The sequence below is a fragment of the Orbicella franksi genome, chromosome 1 (genome assembly GCF_964199315.1).
Source record: "Orbicella franksi chromosome 1, jaOrbFran1.1, whole genome shotgun sequence".
NCBI lineage: Eukaryota > Metazoa > Cnidaria > Anthozoa > Scleractinia > Merulinidae > Orbicella > Orbicella franksi.
Window position 1 is genome coordinate 29115520 of NC_138145.1, and position 19213 is coordinate 29134732.

Here is a 19213-nt window from a genome sequence, read left to right on the forward strand (position 1 = left end):
CTAATTTGCCGTTGTCGATAAAAAAAAAACAAATTGAAATGTAGTTTAGCGTGGTCTGTACTCTTATCGAAAACGATACGCATCATCGCAGTGGTCAAATTTCTTTGTGGACTCAATCGGCAGCCCACAACATTTTGACCACTGTGATGACGCGTATCGTTGTCGATAAGAGTACAGACCACGCTAAACCACATTTCGATTTGTTTTTTAAGCCAGGAGGGATCCAGGACTTTTCTTAGGAGGGGCTGCACCACTAAGGAATGGTGTAACTGACTGGTGAGGTGAACAAATTTTAAAAGCGAATACGAAGAAGGTTTCATCTACCGGGGGGGGGCGCACCCCTGCACCCTCCCCCTTGATCCGCCGTTGTAAGCTGTGCAATTCCTGAGAAGACAATAAGAAAGTGTTAGGATTTCGGTTTCATCAACTACAGACGAGCCCCGCGTTACGTTGAATCTTGCGGACACCAGATTATAACGAACAGTGGTAATGGTAATGGTAACTTAATTAATGAATTTTTTGTAATAGTGTGCGATAGTGAAATATGTCTGTAAATAGTGTCAATTAATAAAATCTGAAATCTGAATCTGTAACTACTTTATTTATATACGGTAAATCCTTCAGCAAAGATTATAAAATGATAAAAGATCAACTCATCATCCCTAATCTTCTATTGACGACATATGTGTTCGTTCTACGTCATTCAGCTTTATTTGTAAAACAAGGCCCACGATAATCGGATCATTATCAAGGACTCTTATCACGGTCCATCATCACGGACCATTATCACGGGGATACAACGAGCACCTCCGTCCTTTTTTGTATGGGGGCTCACCGCCCCCTCCTTTCGGATCGGTTCCAGGCCGGACATAGGTCAAAACCAGTTCCGACAATCGAAAGGAATATGGGGGAGATCTATCCCATCATGCCATAGTCCTTAGCCATAGCCTGCAATGTGACAATTTCAAGATGGCGACCTTTCGGCGGTAAGTGATTCTCTATTTATCATTTTCTCTAAACAACCAAAATCGAAGATCTCTGTGAGAAAATCAAACGCTAATAGCGTGATCTGTGGATTCACTCGTGGTTCATCAAGTGTACAAATACGAGGGGCGGCTCATATGAAGCTGAGAGTTGTCAAAGTTAAAAAGCTGACCGGTTTAATATTGCGCGAATATTTGGAAATGAAAAGAAATGGGATTACTTTGTATGAACTTGGTCGTACCATTGAACGAATTGTATTCAAAGACATGCCCAACTCACAGCAAGTTAAATTTAAGTTCCCCTACTTTTCAAGCCAATGTGACAATTAACTTACTATAAGTTTGCAATACTGTAGCTTATCAGGACTTAAAAGTAACATTACCTTGTTTTGCTCTAAGTAAAGAAATTTTATATTTTCATAACAGTAATTGGGGTGAAGCTTATTGGGGCAGTAAATCAGATTTCCCTTGGAGATTCCAATGAGGCCCAGTTCTTATCTGTTTAGAGATGATTCACATATTACATAATCGGTCAGGGTAAAACACAGACTGCTGAGTGCAGACTAGGAGTAAAAATGCAGACTAAGAGTAAACTTCAGTCCCCAGACCACAGACGTTTTAAGTGTATATTCTGTCATTGAGTGCTAATCATAAAAAACCAGGGTTATTCAGGCTAATCGTAGTGAAACTCTGCACTCCAGTTAACCCGAATATCACCCTGGTCAGCCTGAATGTCACTCAGGTTAACCTGAATGTCACTCAGGTTAGCCTGAATAACGCTCCAGTTAGCCTATTTGCAGTTAGGTCTCAATGATGGAAATGGTAACATAATTCAATGAAAAAGTTTCAGTCTATATTCTGCATTTTATCCTTGGTCTGCAGTCTGCATTTTACCCTCAGTCCATAGTTTACCCCCAGTGCTCACTGCGCAGTCTGCACAGTGCACAGTCTGCAGTTGACCATGGGGTTTAATTAAATAATAATTAAGGATGGGGAAACTTAATGCAAGGATATTCATATACAGTACACTGAATGACTCAATTTTTACAGTCCAAGGAAAAGCAAGTGGGACGTACCATCCACAGATAATGATGACAGTACAAACAACAGCAACCTGTCAGCGACTGATGCAGCTAAAGAAAGGGCAGCAAAATTGAATGCTATGTTGGCTGCTCAAGGAAAGCTCGCTAAAGGCAATCCACCTCCATCTGTGGTACGACTTGTTAAATGTGTTTAACATGTAGTTTTAATTGCTAAATGCACTGTAGTCATGTTAACGTAATTCCATCGAAGTAGAACTCTCAATAGATTTTCTTTGAAACTTTACCTGTTGGCTGCTTATGTCAAGAGAACTGAAAATTTGAAAAAACCGGGGGGTCACCGCATTCGTTTAGGAGCAGGGGGACCTTCAGTAAACCCCATAATTCCTGAAATTACCTGCTTTCAGAAACTATTCACCTTACACTTTAAGAGACCAGAAAAAAATAGGGAGAAAGTTAAGCGAGAAATACAACAATGGATGTGTTGCATCATTGCTAAGGAGCAATTTGACCTATGTTTCATGATAAAGGCACTCATATTTAGTCAACAGGGATTCAATATGTTCCAAGCACGCAGTGTCCTGGGGCCACATATTGTCTTTTACAAGTGCTAGCTATGGTCTAATTTTATGTGACAATTTTTTACTCTGCAATGGAAATTGGTTCATATTCACTGAAAAGAAAGAAGGTGATCTCTTCATTCAAACTAAATAAAAAAAATCATTAGGTCCCGGTACTCATTTCCAAGGAAAAAATGATGATTTGTCTCTCGCAAGTCAAGCTGTTTAGAAAAAGCCACCATTCTGTATATGTTGTATATGTGCATGCACTCGTGAGCGCGCGCTAATGACACAAAAATCGTGCACAGTAGGGATGCGCAATGCAATTCTGAGGAATCACCTTAAATCAGCTCTTAGAACTTAAAAAAAATATGTATGGTTTCACTGTAATGTTTTCTGTTATTCCTCTACACAAACATCTTTATAATGTCTGCAAACCTGCATCTGTGGAATGGTGATTAAAAATAAAACTGACCTGTCAATTCTTTTTCATTCCTGACAAAAAGAACCTAAGAAACCTGTGAATAAGTTAAGTGAATAAGTTAATGTAGTCCTCAGATGAGTGGCTGAGGTTTTTCTAGTGCGAAGTTCTGTTAAGCTACTCATCACTCAAATATTTTATTTTACGATTAGGGTCATCCATCACCAGCAGCGAAAGTCACTGCCCCTCCACCAATAGCTTTAAACAATGGCAGTAAGAATCTTACACAAGACCTGTTGACAGCTGAAGTGGAAATCAATGATTCTCCTGCACGGTATGACATGCGTTATTACAATGATAGAATGTTTGCAACAACCAACATTCACATTAAAGTTCCCTAATTTGCAGAAATTAAGTTCTGCAAAATATTGTCCAAGGGTCCAAAATTGTGAAATTAAATGATTGGGTGCAAAGATTTTCACTAGTGAGGTACTCATCAGGGCTTTCATTAAGTTTTGAGTCACCTTTAGCAACAGACAATTTCACCCTTACTATTAAGGGAAAATCGAGCATACTCAGCTGTAACAGGTGTTACAGGTTATAAACCTCAGTAGCAGCCCTTCTTACATGTATTCATTGTTGTACTGTAGATTTGTTCTTGGTATGAAATTTTCCAATTTACTTGTAGGTTGTTTCCCTTTTTTGCAAAATCATAGAAGATCATAATGTTGTATTGAAGCAAAGGACAATACAATGTATAAGCCATAGGATGAACCACACTGGTTAAACTTTTAACTAATGTTTTCTTTTGCTAGTGTTCTCCTTTGTCGAGGTACAACACAAGATGAGGTAAATTAACATACTGTTCAGTGTATTACGTTTGATAATTTCTTTCTGTCCTTCTCCCTACTCAGGGAGAATTAAGAACTGGTGATGATAGGCAAGTGTTAACTAAAGTTCTTATTCTTTATTTCATTATTTGACTTCTTCCTGTTATGTTCAATTCAGATCAACCGTTACAGTGGAGCTGCTGTATCCACAAGAGGAAAATTCATGTCTGAACAGGAGAAGCAGGCATTGGAAGGAACAGGGTAAATTTGATTTAATCTATTTTGTTTTTCACCCCTCAGAGCAGGCAGCAGAGATCTGGTAATATTTTTGACAGAAAAAAGATACATGTAGTTACAGAAAGGTTTCATCATCATTATACCGGTTTATACCCTGTAATTAACTAAATAGTCATACATGTCTTTGTCTCTTCTGCTGTTTCAGAGTTAAACCTCTGTACCTGTGCATTCAGGGACTCACACAGGAGAAAGTTGATTGTAAGCTGATCAGTACTTTGTAATTCATGATTTTAGAGCAGTTTCCTCTTAAGTGTTGATAGTAAAATAATATTTGCATTTGTTTAATTTTGCATTACTGTGCTACATGTAAGTGATTGGCTTAAAATAGTGGCGTCATATACATGTACTTTGCTTTCTGATCAGAAGTAAAAATAACTCCTGCACTTCTGTTAGCTAAATGCATTATGTTGCTTCAAGTTTTGATCTGTCACTGGATTGTCTCGACTCTGTGTAATTTGTGACTGGCACTCTAGTGATATTTCTTTTGTTGGTGTTGGATTTATCATCAAAATTTGATGATAGTCTATACTAGAAAGCAATGAATCTGGTTTGGAATGGTTCACTAAGATTCAAGAGTCAGACACATAATAATCGATCAAGATTGCAGTTTGTTAAGTGGAATCAAACAGCAATGGCCTAAAGTGCCTGCCATTTGTTAAAGGTGTGCTACTTTATAAAAAATAAATGGAATGAAACAACCAAAGCTGAATTCAGATAACTTGCCTATAACCGTTAATTCTGGAAAAAGCACCTCTCCTGATGGCCAAACTTTGAACCCATTGCCACCTGACATAGAGATCAATACATACAATGATTAAAACTAATTTAACTTTAACTTGAGTATTGTCTTTTTCCTTTCATAGTGGCCGTGAAAAGGATTCGAGAAATAATGGCTGGTGCTGACGTGAACGCGCATCCTCCAACTCAGCCCCAGGGAATGCCTGTTTCTTCACCACTGCCCACTCCTTCTTTCAATCAACCTCTAGCGATCTTTGACAGACAGCCATTGCCACCAGGGGTATGTGCCATAAAATACAAACTAAGAAACTTAATGGAAGCAGTGAGCTACACCAGATTTGGTTGTTGTGGCTGTTTTAAAATTTTTCGAGGAACAGGCTATTAAGTCGTATTATACTGAGAAATTCTTCATGAACTGTAAGGGGAAGACTTATCAGATTGATGATACCTGGACCTTGTCATGATCAGACTACATGTACACCCAGATAGCCTATGAACTGGAAGTAACTTCTGGTTGTTACATTGTAAATACCTCACGCAGAACATACATGTACCTTAAATTGAACAAAGCTCTTAACAACGTAGGCAAATAATTTTTGAAAGCCATGTTGTTTGGTTGTTGTTGTTTTTTTCGCTATGGAAAATGTACTGGTACATGTACTGGCCAGCAACTTAGGGAAATTTTGTCTTTTTTATGGTCTATATTCCCATCAATTGTACTCTAGCTCATAATCTGGGAGTGATGATTCCACCACTGTAAAGCACAATTTTTTCCAATCTTGGCTCATGAATAACTTATCTTATTGTTTCCTGCACATGCTCCTTAACTTGCAGATGCACTATGTTCAAGACAAGGTGTTTGTTGGTCTGGATAACACTCTGCCAGAGTTTAATCTTAAGGAGAAGCTTCAAGGACCAGGGGTATGTACCAAACAGAACATACATGTACTATGCCGTGTTCTAGGAAGGTTAAAAGCCATCTCCAAAGTACTACAAATGTCACTGAATAGTAACTTGTTTCTTAATTAACATTCATATAGCTCTTTGAATTCTTAGTGGCTTAGGACAAAGTAGGGTGGTCCTCAATTTCCTCTAGTCTAACAAAAAATTGGAATACGCATAGTAGATTGCACACGTGTGAAACTCCTTGTGTGCATGACGCATTTTCAGATTCATAACTCTTGATTAATGTTGTTATTCATTGTTCATTTTTAGTATTTTTAACAGTCTTCATTGACTTTCATTGTGAATGATGGCAGACTTGATAATGACATTCAGTTAATGCTGAAATGTCAACAGTTTTTACAATGAGATAAGTTGCCTATCCCTTTTCTTGGCAACAGATGTAACTGCAGCCCAAAAGAGAGCTGATACTTACAGTTAAATATGTACAATTTGTTATCACCTTTATATTTAAAATAATGTCAGTACACTTGTTTGTGTTCCAGGGGTCATATTTTCAGCATATCAGCATGCAAACAGGGGCCAAGGTGAGAATCTGTCCAAAGCTGTGAATTATACAGTAGACCTACATTGTACATTGTGAAGCTCTTGCATGGTGAGAAACAGAGTACAATAACGTTGTAAAAGATGACTGAAAATTTTCAATTCTCCCCAGTTTATATCCAATCTAAGTAGTTGTCAAATTTATGGGTTCCACTGACTGTATTGTTTTATTTCCTGCAGGTTCAGCTTCGTGGTAGAGGGTCTGGATTTATTGAACCTACTTCTGGTAAAGAAGCTTTTGAAGCACTCTACATCTACATTAGGTAACAAAAGTTCATGTTTTTTTTGTCCCATTTTTTATCATGAAGAACAATGCCTAGCAAGAACATGCCTTTAGGTGTGTATACAGTATTTACATGTACATGTTTGTGTGAAATATATTTATTTATAATATAGATAGGACCCTTCGTGCGCTAAGATTGGTTAAAAACCCATGATTTATCATCATATAACACATGGAAAAAGCGTGTTTTATTGTTTTTTCTCACATTACCTCTATACTATAAAGCAAATGAAGAAGCCTGAGCCGTGTATTACACTGTGATAAAACATTCTGGACATTTGAGAACACTTGAGAAATGTAGAAAGCACTTTCCTGCAGCTCGTGTTTTCTACATTTCCCTCATGTTCTCAAATGCCTGTCGTGTTTTATCACAGTGTACTACACGGCTCAGGCTTCTTTATTTGTTAAATAGAAATCTAGTACATGTAATTCCCAAAGTTTGTGTGTATGGCTTGCATTTTCCCAAATTACTCCACTGGAATGTTTGTTTGAGTTACAGTCTATCTCTACCCTTTTATAGCCACAGTAAAGTTGATGGCTTAGCAGCTGCAAAGAAATTAGTAGAAAATCTTATACAAACGGTAAGTTTTCCATGTTTAGTGTTATCAGTCTGATTAGAAATTGATCCTTTGGAATGGCAAATTAGACAATTCTCCAATCACAATGAGTAATGATAAATCATGAAATGCAGGAGCAATTTTTTTTTGTCTATAGGCATGAAATTTTGTTGAGAACAATGTGAATAGATAATATTATGAACCTTGTAGTGCTTGCTTAACTACACTGTAACCACAGATTTACAATTAACTGGCTTTTATCATAATTATTTTTTAAGTAATGAATTCAGATGCCAATAACAAGCAAATTAAAGCTCCAGATCTCTGAATGGAACAGAAAATCTGGTTTGAATCCCTTAGTAATCATGCCATCTTTAGTTTCTATTGCACTTAAGAATTCATTTTTGCATCAGAAAGGTACATGAATACCCTTTATATGTACTCATCAGAAACCAAATAAAGTCTAAACATTTGATTGAGTGCATTATATTAAGACGTCAGTAATTACCTTTAGTACATGTTCTGTAAATGTATACATTGTTGCTGGTTGCAATTTCCAGTTATTTTCACAAGAATGGTGTTAAGTGATTCAATAAACATTTTTAGGTCCATACAGAATACAAAGCATTTGAGCAAACAAGGAGGCAACATTATGGATATTCACCTTACATGAATGGTTAGTGTGTATTATATCAGGCTAAGTACTGTGTAACTTGATTCTTTGAGCAGCTTCATGTTGCTTCTCCAGATTTACAACAAGGTACATATACATGGTATGTCTTGCTGTTATGGGCTTTGTCTGTAAAAAAGGTGTGTTTCTTTTGCCACAATTTTTGCCACTGCAGTTGGTAGACATCAAGTGTACTCCACAACATGTTAATTTGTAATTTTCACATCAAGACTGTAGGAAAAGTTGGACATGCGTAAAACATGTTTCTGGTTAGAACTTAGTCTAATGAACTGTTAGATACTATTGTACACTGTAGATGTATGTCGTAGATGGATGTATATTGTCTTAGCATCCTTGATTCCCCGCCCCCCCCCCCCCTCCCAATCCCTTTCTTCTCTCATGAGAAGACATCTGAAATTTGTGCCTGAGTGATTGTTGCATTTTTGAAATCAAAGGAGCAAATGCTAATAATACAGAAGCAGAGTTAGTATTATGTGTGACAGTTTCACACATCATCAGTTTGGTACTCTTCAGGTTAAATTTCAGATGTCTTGTGAATGGGGTATGAATTGAGAATGGTTTATGCAGTTGATTTTCCAGTCTTCACATTCAGTTCTGTGTTTTGTTGTGCACTACAGTATGAGTTGTTTAGGGAGGAATAAGAAAGTAGATGGATGGTTTAGATTTCCCATCTGCTGATACAACCCTCCAATATAAAACTAGTCAAGTTGAACATGTACCACTGCATAAGATCAAGTGGTCCTTACTACAAATTGACCACATTTACAGTTTTCATCTCATGTGATGTTCCATAATAATAATAATAATAAAATATTTATTTTCCCCACCCCCACCACCACCACCCATTTCTGAGACTTTTTGAAGGGGGATATTATATACCCCAATCCTTTCAGAAATTCCAGTTTACGGGATCTTCATACTTACCCTTTAAAATCTTTGCTTTTGATGCCATTTCCTTAGCATCATTTGAAGTGACCTTCCATGGGGCTAGTGTGTATACCCTCTGGATCCACACCCATATACCATTCTTGTAATGCTTTCTTTGTGTGAACGTATAACACTTAAATGCACAAGTAGAATGTTGTGATTCTCTGATGATAATTATAATTTCACTTTGTTTTTGACTATCCTAGCAGTTGGCAATCCCGTCAATATGGGTCAGCCGTCTTCTGGGTATCAGGTTAGTTCAGGGCTTAGCTGCTCAGAGGGTGCATAATACTAGATAAAGCATGATCAAGTGGATAAGAGTTGGCAAAAAATATGTTGGCCACTGGATAGGGATTTATCCAATGCATGACTTGTACATGTATGACTATACTTTATATGCGATTAAGACTTGTTATCTTATTCATCACCAAATTGCTAACAGTTTTCTTTCAAAAAAAACTTCAACTGGAAATCAAAATCATAAACCATGAGTGTACCAATAAATACACGGCTGGGGCAAATCCTGCACAGACTTGCATCCCATGTAGACAGGAGTAGAAATACTCCTACACGCTTATGCTAAGGAAACTAGTGCTAAGTACCAGCCTGATGGGCCAGTAGGTTCAGACGCAGTCTCTAGCCAGCATGTACCTTTACTCACCCAGTTGAGTCTCAATCCCTTTGGAAGCATACAAATTGTATCTTTAGTAAGCACTTTTTTTTGGTGACTTGCCAAGATGAGCAGTGCTGTCAAAATTTAGATACAGTGTTATTCCTGTCAGCTTCCAGAGCTGTCATTAAGTTCTGAGTCACCTGTAACCTTGATCCTCACACTTGTAACAAATTTGTTACTTTGTGGGTGATTTGAATTAACTACAGGCAAGTTCACCCATAACATCAAAGGCCTGTGAAGTATACTCAGCCATAAATGTTGTTAAATGCAAATTAACAAAGTCAACAACAAAGAGTAGCTGGTACTTCTGGTCAGCAGTCTTCGTATGGTATTGCAGGCTCAGTGCACTTCGCCATTGTACTAGCGTGTTCCAGCATGGCAGTCCCCAGTACGTTTTGGTCTTAGGATTGAGCAGTTTCCTGAACATCTTTGGTCTATTCGTCAACGTCTTTCCCCACCCCCTCCCCCTCCCCATCTCCACTGGTAACCCAGTGTGACAGGTGCCTGGAAGACTGCATAGGGGTTCACGGCTCATTATACTGTCTAGGGGCCTGCTGGTCACAGTGGAGGCTCCTGGATATCCCAGGCACCCATCTTCCGTACAGCACGATGCAGTTGTTAACAAGTATAACGGGTTATGGCCCTTAATGACAGCCCTGGCTTCATACATTCTTCAGCCCCTCTTAATAATAATAGTAAGAAAGGAAACAAGCGTGCATATTGATTTAAACCTTATACTCTATTACCTTCTCCTACAGCCTCCAGCCTATGGATATCCTCGGCCACCTCCACCTGGTAATGGTTATCCTCAGCCCACCCAGCCGCCAGCCACTCCACGATACCCATACAACCATCCTCCTCATGGAACACCACAACAGGTACATGTACAAACACTGTTCACCAAAGCCGCATATAACATTCAACTGACTTAAACAACTGTGAACATGTACTACCAGCATGTGAGATGCCATTGATAATTCTTATGTCCATGCACCAGACAGTTCTTGATGAAAATGACTCACCTGTAAGATATTGTGAGCTAGCTCTTTGAATATGTAACTGACTCAATAGACCATTGGAAAAAAAAACTTTTAGAGATTGACTTGGTGATAAGCAATATTCAAATGGAGGGTAGGTGCCAATTGACAGCAAAGCAGGAAATAAGCAAGTCGGTGTTGTCGAAATGCAAATAAAGGGGGTAATCACGGCAACCTCCCATGGGTTACCTCCCCTGGCACCTGTCACACTAAACTCTCAGTGGAGAATAAGTGAACTTACCTGAACACAGGGCCCACCATGAACCAAGAGGCGGGTGGGAGGGGGCAAACCAAAGGCAAAAGTGACAAAGTTACGCAGAGCAAGACCACAAGGGCAAAACTACACAGCAAAGGCCAACCGCAGATCTCCCAGTTAACTGAGATTATTGATAATCTCATTTATAGAAAACCTAAATAAATCAGTGGAAAAACAATAGTTTGTGTCATAATGTTCTTCACAGCAAGTTACTCTGCATTACTTTTTATTATGATGTTGTACATGTATATAAATCTAAACTTGACTTTTTTTGTGACAGCCTCCACCTCCTCCAGTGCGGCATGGTGTCCCACATCCTTTCCCACCTCGCTATGGTCCCCCTCCACCCCCAGGTAGGTACCTCTACCTCCATTTAGATCTCTTACAGTTTGTCATCTTCCATATACTTCTACTGCGTCATTTCCTTTCCAGTGTTTGCTGGTTACAGCTGGTCATCAAAGCATACAGTCATGTACATGCGTGTGATGAACCTACATAGAAGTGTAGGGGCCACTCTAAGTAAAGGAATTGACTGACTGACTGACTGACTGACTGACTGACTGACTGATTGACGTACATTGACATTGTAAGGTCAGAGGTGTTTCAAGATGAGGATCAAAGGATTTAAAATGAATCTCTGCTAAGACTTCATTGACGTTTTATATCTAGAATGAAGAACTCAGGACTTCCTCTGAAGGAGTCAGAGATAGAAGCTTCTATTTGTGCAGTTTCGAATTAGCTGGTTGCTTGATGTTGTTTAAGATTAACGTTCCTTAGTAATCAACCATTTCCTATGTTTTTGGCAATGTAGTTGCCGGTTATGGTAACCATCCACCCCCTGTGAATCCCACTCATGGAGGACCAGCACCATATCATGGCTTTCCTCCTGGCCCTCAACACCAGGCAGCACCTCCAAGTAGCCCACGCCCATCTGGACCTCGTCCAGAAGTTCCTGTACAGGCCCCACCTGCTGCTCCTCTCCAGGTATGTGTCCACAGGTAGCAGCTTGATCAGCTACCAGCCCCAAGCATACACTTCACTACTTTGAGTCTCTCTTTTAAGCTAATGACCACGAGGCAATACAAAATATGAGACCTCCTATCTTCTTTCCTTAGCCTCCTTCAGTAGGAAATGAATATCGACCTGAAGTTCCAAGCTCATCACCGAGGTATGTACATTATTGTGTTTGGTATTTGTATTGCTTTTAACTGGAATCGTGCGCTAAAAACCGAACTTCTATTTAACAATAAGATTATAAGCTTGAGATTTCTAAATCTTCCTGGAAACTTTGGAGAACGAGAAAACGGTGACATTAAGTGGACGACATCCCGCCTTTGCACAGAAAGGGCTGATAGTGTATGATCAGAGCTTGACCTATCAGATTACAGCATTTTTATTAGTTTACTTGTAGAATTCTACTGAAACTCAAAAGCAGCAGAACTAGCACGAGCAGTTCACATAACTATGGTGCGAGTTTAAAAAAAACGAGATTTAAATTGATGATAAAAATAAACAAGTGATTTCTGTCTTGCTATAGCATTGTTTTCTAATAGAAACAATGAATTTCTTGGCCTCTGTTTGGTTATAGAAAAACTTGGGAAAGTTTAGTAGAACTGGAACAAGTAGACTACGAGTAGTCCCTTTTCGCTGAGTCCGTCGAGCGAGCCTGTAAATAAACCGCGAGGAAAACATGGCGGCGTGCATTTTTCTCGTGGTTTTCTCTCGCGTCACGCAAGACGGACTAAGCGAAAGAGGGACCACTCTTCCACTGGCTTTTCTATAGCGCGATAGAGAGTGATAGAAAGCAAAGCAATTGCCATAACAAACGAACACGCAATACAGGTAGCCGACTTAAAGCGCGTGAAAACGCCTGCGAGCGCGAGCGAGTCACGTTTGGTTTTGGTTTTACCTCTGGCTGGATGATGAAAAGGCGACGCGAGATTTTTAACTAATCGTGTGGCGTAGTGCAAGCTAATTACTTTTTGACACCCAAGTGAAAACCGTTCTCTCTGTGACTAATCTATCACAGAGAACTTAGTTTGGTATTTGCTTTATTGCAGTTACCAAGGGCAGTCGAAGGGAGAACCAGCGCATGCTCAGGAGCCGCCTAAAAGAAAGTTTAAAGAAAAGGTACCATCATTGACAAGTGTCATGAGTTGATGAGCACAGTCTTTGTATTATCTGCTTCTTAAATGTAGCGTGGCGATTGTGTGTGACCCAGTTTCATGGCCTACCTGGTGCAGCACATACCCGGCTATACAATATAGCTTACTTCATAGAAAGAGCGGGCCATGGAGTTTTAGTCATGAGTCGCAAACTCAAAAGCGAACACTTCTATCTCTTTTAACTCCCATAGCTCAGTGGGCAGAGCATTGGACCCTGCGTCCAAAGGTGATGGATTCAATCCCTACTGGGGGTATGAAAAACTCTGTCCAAGTACATGTGTATAGTACAATTTTAGGTTATTATTTATTTCTCGTGCTCATTTGTAACCAAGGAATGCCTTCATTCAGACTGAATGTAGCTCAGTTGTAAAGCCTTTAGTCCCTTAGAACATAGCTTCAACGGATATGTGCATGTGTTTTTCCGATGAGGTGGTAGGAGGAGGGGGGTCCTTTTATAGCGATATTCTCAAAACCCACCCTCAGAATGTCTGAACAGGTACCGCCCGATAAATTACTGTGAACCTTGTTAAGATATAAATTTCTTAACCACTATTTGCTTTTTGTTCAGGTGTTAACAACTTGTTTTCTTTTTTTCTTCTTTCCCTATAAATTGTTAATATTTGTTCAAACACAACTTTAGATTCCATTTAAAGCTCCTTTCGCACAGCCGGATCGTTTAACACCAAGAGGCTCAGGACATCAGGTGCTCTGGGCTTGCTCTGTTATTTTAGAATTTCTCGCTCTACCGGGCATATTGAATAAATCTTTGTACAACGTACACTTGTCTGTGGATCGCTTAGCATATAAAAAAGCGCTTCATCACTTGCGATAGAGTATTGTTTTAGGAGCAGGCTGGGGTTTGGTTCGGTGAAGAGTGATGCACACTCTGGCTCGCGAGGTGGTTTGGGAAAACTTGACACAAAATTTAAAGAAAACGACAAAACTTTTAAGTTTTAAAGAGATGTTTCGACGGAGCCTACTGTCATCTTCAGTCTACTGATGTACAAAATGCCTTGAAGTAACCTTTGATCGCCTAGCATTTCATCTGGGGAGTGAAGGGGACTAGCAATACTCCTAGGTACTCGATGTACAGAAACATGGTTGTAGTGTTACATTCCAAGGCCAGTTGGCTCGTGGATTTCCCTTTTCACCCTAAGTTTTTGCGACCAAAACGAGTATTGCTTTGTTACTGATGTCCGCTTTGTTGCCTCTTAGCAACCCGACATCAAGACTGATCTTTGCTAACATATCTGTTCTTTCTTTCCTTTGCCTGCTGATTGATGACTTTCTTCTAGGACTCCTCCATCTTAAATCTAGGTGAAGCTGAAGCAGCCGAGGGCCAGAAACAGCCGTCACCGTTGATGCCGCCTCCTCCAGCCCTTCCGGTCGTGAAAACCAAAGTTCGCGAGTTCGTAGCCCCGCTGCCTCCTAAAAGTGCCTTGCCTGCTGCAGAGACCTCCTCCCGGAGCAGACTAGCAACAGGTAAGGTTCCATATTTTGCTGTCACCAGCAGTGTAGGTCAACATGTTTTCAGTTCTTGTGTTTCATGTAAGCTACATTTGTCAATGTGGGTTTTTCTCGCTCATTCAGAACTGTTGAAAAGTTGTAACTGATGTTGAGGTGTCTTGAGATCAGTGTTTTGTTGTGTTTGTTTGTTTGTTGTTGTTTTTGTTTGGTTGTTTGTTTGTATGGAAGTCAGTTAGCCCTCATAGATGTCGAAGACCAGTTAGTTTCTGTTTGTTCTTCTGTTAGTTTTTGCCTATTTTTCAGTTTAAAAAGAAGTATCTTCAAAAAAAAAGCAATGAAATACATTGTATATTGTCATCTTAGCAAGGGGTACGAGAGAATCAAACAAGGACAGGGGTGGGTGGGGAGGTTGGGGTACTCTGACGATCTACGGTATTTTCCTTTTTTGATTGTTTTACTAATTCGACTCTTGTTTTTGTTTCATGTGAACCCCTGTGGACTCTGTGATGCTGGTAACTTAACAATCTCTTTACCTGTGTTTTCTTTGTTCCGTTTGTCTCTTCCTGTTGTGTTGTGGTGTGCGTTTTTTTTTTTTTGTTAACAGATAAGCGAGAAGCTCCATCTTTTTCACAACCCGCTGCTGTCACAAAGAAGCCAAAGACGGAGGATAGCGTAGCAGTGAAGTCACCAGCCATTGCATCATTAGTGGCATACGGTGAAGGAGACTCGTCAGACGAAGAAGAGAGTCTTTCTACTGAGGAGAAACAAAACGTGGTACAAAACAAACGTGACAGTCGACCCGGGGCGACAAAACTACCATTTTGGGCCGTGAGGTGATAGTCTCCTTTGAAGCAAGAATTGGGTTTCGCGGTTCGGATTATGGGCGTGGTGGTTGTGGGGTGGGATCCAACTGTGCTTGAAAAACAGTTTCCGATGATATCGTATTTTCATTATCCCATTGAAAATGCAACAGCGCAAAAATTATTTTTTTCTATCGTTAGACAGGTTTTGAGAGTGAAGTTTTTCTCAGGAGAAACTCTCCCAATTGACTTCTCAACGGCGAAGTTGCAAATGCAATATTGGACCACCAAGCTCTCCAAATCACTTTAGAATTAATTCTCCACTTTCTGACTTCTCAATAATGGCCTTTTTGTTCTCAAATGTCTCATAAATAATCTTTTTCACTATGGCCTACCCCCGCGCAATTCAAAGTGTTCGCCTCTGACGGTGCCCTTGGTGATTCTAAGCTCAAGAATCCAGTCTTGACTAGTGTCGCTTTTGCATACTGACGTTTCAAGCCTGAGTGTTTTAGAACAGGCTTGACATTGGCAACATCGGTCGTTTAAAACCTTTAACGACGGCGGCAACAAGGCAATCCACCGGTTTCCAAATTTTTACTTGGCTCCAAGTCTTAGGGAACACAACAAAAGAAAATTTATAATTAATTATTTGTGTTTTGGCCTTCATGTACAGTGGAATCGCATTTTTTCAAACCTCCAAAGGAAACGAAAATTGGTTCAAGTTAGTTACCTAAGTTAGATGTTTAACAATTGTAACTTGGCTTCGAATTCAAAACTTGGTGTTATTTCTCACTCAAGCGAACAATTGACTTCCAATCATTTCATGCTAAACCGTGGATTTAACGTGTGTTTAACTATTCCCATCTTCTGGTACTGGTGATCTAACCCAGGCCCTCCGTCGTGGAGAACACCAGCGAAGGTGAGCCAAAAAATGAGAGAGGTCTGGGGAAGATTGTTTAGTTCATTCTTCCCCAGTCCACTCTCTTTTTCACTCGCCCAGTTTCTCTCGGTTCTCTTACCGTTTGGACAAACTGTAACGAGCAACCAATAATGTTTTAGTCTCTCACCGTCTTTGTCCCGTGAGTAAACTGGGTGATAAGTCGTATGATTCATTGCAGTGAACTATTGTGTCTATAAAATGCAAACTTCTGAATACCGTATCAAAATGCAGCGCGCCATTTTACGCCGGCGCGGAGTGCTGAGGTGAAAGGAACAGGAGTGTGTGTGCACGAGGGTGTTGTGTGTTGTTTATGAAAAACTTTTATAATTTGCGCGTAATAGGATTGATAGCTATGGAGTATTCAATACTGATGAAGGTCACAAGAGATATAAACAAATGAGCCACAGTTTTGTGTTGTGCTTGTGATATTTGCAAATCTTTCTGGTGTCTGTGTGGGTGTGTCTGACGGAAATCTCCCGAGTTCGGCATTTAGTCAAGGTCCCAGCCTCATACACAGATACTACATTTTTGACCCGATAAGCGGACACCTACTGGTCTCAAGAAAGTCGACTTACGGGACCTCGGACTGTTATTGACAGAAACGTTTCCGTATATTGTAGTTAAGATATGGAGTATTTGTGACCAGTTTGTAGGTGGACTAAGAGTGAGTGGCACCGCGCTCTGTTATTCATTATAGAATGGTGTAATATTCATGACATGGTAATAACTAATGGGGAATTACTCTGCCCCTAGTTGTTCAAAGGGTGGATAACAGTATCCTCCGGATAAATCACTATCCCGTCGATAGCGTGGTTTGTTTTGTGAACACATCCACTGGAAAAGGATTTTTCTGGTGGATAGTGTTGTCCACCCTTTGAACAACTGGGGTCGCCAACCTCTTTGCTATCGCGGCTTCGAGTAGAGTGATGGTGTGGAACACGTAAATTCTTTTATAATAAATAATAATATTTAATATTTCTATTATACTCTCATTTGCATGATTCCACGGCCAATGCAAATTGAGTTTTCACAGCGAGAATGCTCCCAAATAATTCATACTAGCGAGTCATAATCAGATGCTCTGTGACCTGAAGACAAACACTGGCCTGAGTCGGAAAGCTCGTAAACTAGTTCAATAAGCGTTGACAGTAATTTAGTTGGGAAGCCTGAGCACGAGGCAAAGAGCTGTTGGCTTCTTGCGCCTAGGCCTTGTGGGCTTGGAAAGAAAATGGGCCCAAGGAATGAGAATGAAAGGAGTATTTGTGTACACTTGCCTGGCGCATGTCGCAACGCACACCACATGCTTAGCCATACTCAAGTGCGCGACTTAAATGCAAGAAAAATGACCAGTACAAAGAAAATCAAAACGAGGTAGCATTGCTTGCCTTAAAAGGTCTTAAAAGTATAATCAGGAGGTCTATAATAGGAGTAGCACAGGCACGGGTAGGGACTCCCGTATGGAAAGGAAATTTTGAAAAGAACTCCAAAGAGGTACCAAGATCCTGTTTTGTGAGTGTGGCTTGAACTGTTTTCCATCCCTAAGAGGTACCAATTCTAAACCAACACATTATCTCCTGTCATTTTTTCTTTTTTTTCGGCTCGTACTCTAACACCGCGAAAGCCCCCGCTGTGGACCTTTTAAGAATGAACACCCTGAGACACCAAAATCGCTTTTTTTAACCCCTAAAAGGTGAGTTCCCCCACCCCCGAGCACAGGTAGCACACTAAAAATTGAATACGAGAGTACCGTAAAAAGACTCCCTGTATAGTTAACAGGTAAACCTCTCTTCCAAAATTCAGCTTGATAGCGAGGCCTGGAAATGAATAAACATTGCATTGAATTTCCTTTGTTTTTGTCCACTAGGCCTCGCTGCCAAGCTGAATTTTATTGTGTAATTTGTGTTGTTTTTACGCAACCTACAGAGACCTCCACACGTGCGCGGAACTCGTACCCAGACTCTCGCGTTTTGCAGAAAATTTTCTTCAACATTCGGGCGTAGTTGATGTGTTCCGACAAACGGAGAAATTTTTTCAAAACGCGACATACCGTTCGGGTACAAGTTTAGGGCTAGTGTTTAGTAAGGCATGTGGACTGAGGGATCTTCCTTGTAAGTTTGCGAAGACAACAGGCGACAGATTTCACTGTAAACCAGTAATTCTTTTTACTCATACTGAATCATTGTATGTTCTCTGTGGGATAGGTTATGATATTCCTGAGAATGAGTATGTGGAAGTTGAGAACAACTCTCTTTAAAAACTTTAAAAAACGCGTGGTGACTCCTGCCTTTTGTTATAACAAAAATAGACTGTGAACCTATTCCAAACTGCAAAGCCACTATCAAAGGGCTGCTGCAGAGCAACTCATGCATGCAGTAGGAAGTTCATCATCGATTTAACAGGTTACCCCTCTCTGGCACTGGTGATGCTATAAAAAAGTACGTGGATTCACTTTCTTTCGTAGCATGACCAGTCTCAAGCTGAGACAAGTGAAATTTTAGGCGAGTAGCCTGCGTAGCAGTCTTTTCCGTTTCCTTTCAGGCAAGCGGAAGTCGCACGAGGGAACGGGGGCCCCCGTTCCTAACTCTTTGCTCTCGCCCCATGCGTTCGCGCAACTTCCCCTTGGCTCTCGCTTTCTCCCGCTAAGAGGAAACGGATAAGACTGCTACGCAGGCTATGAGACAGGTCAATTTGAATGACATGATAATTAGAATCTGAAAATGGGAAGTGACCACCGATAAAATATTCAAACGCACGGGCTTATACTGTTGTTTTCATTTGATTCCACATTGCCTTAAAGTGTAATTGCTTTGAACATATTGACGTTTCTACTAAGCCTCAAGCGACTTCAGAGGCCCTATCAGGGGCTTTTGGAATATGAGATATTAGGGTAAAAAAAGTGAAGGATACAGGATATTGGGGGAAATTAATGGGATAGGGGATATTAAGATCAGGTAAAGCAGAATATCAAGTAGAAAAATCGTATATTTTTGCGATTGGACATAACAGGATGTGGGATACTCAGACCCCCCCCCCCCCCCACCC

General features: G+C 40.2%; 1 protein-coding gene across 2 annotated transcripts; it reads left to right on the forward strand.

Moving 5' to 3' along the window:
• Window positions 1–861: 861 nt before the first annotated feature.
• Window positions 862–19185, forward strand: LOC145501624 (uncharacterized). 2 transcript variants are annotated; one of them, XM_081481057.1, is made up of 21 exons: window positions 862–986; window positions 2034–2196; window positions 3217–3338; window positions 3820–3853; window positions 4013–4095; window positions 4277–4329; window positions 4995–5149; window positions 5704–5790; window positions 6318–6359; window positions 6556–6638; window positions 7179–7239; window positions 7822–7891; window positions 9040–9086; window positions 10265–10384; window positions 11080–11152; window positions 11611–11783; window positions 11915–11967; window positions 12860–12929; window positions 13605–13667; window positions 14260–14446; window positions 15036–19185. In XM_081481057.1, the coding sequence occupies exons 1-21, from the start codon at window positions 970–972 to the stop codon at window positions 15266–15268; spliced, it is 1989 nt and encodes a 662-aa protein (XP_081337183.1). In that variant the 5' UTR covers window positions 862–969; the 3' UTR covers window positions 15269–19185. The 2 variants fall into 2 exon arrangements, with proteins under 2 accessions (XP_081337183.1, XP_081337189.1); XM_081481063.1 differs by having other exon boundaries at window positions 9043–9086.
• The last annotated feature ends 28 nt before the right edge of the window (window positions 19186–19213 follow it).

Excerpts from the sequence above, each read along its gene's own strand:
- LOC145501624 (XM_081481057.1), top strand. Across the intron at positions 6,360-6,555 it reads GCATGCAAACAGGGGCCAAG|GTTCAGCTTCGTGGTAGAGG; the intron begins GTGAGAATCTGT and ends TATTTCCTGCAG. Across the intron at positions 9,087-10,264 it reads AGCCGTCTTCTGGGTATCAG|CCTCCAGCCTATGGATATCC; the intron begins GTTAGTTCAGGG and ends CTTCTCCTACAG.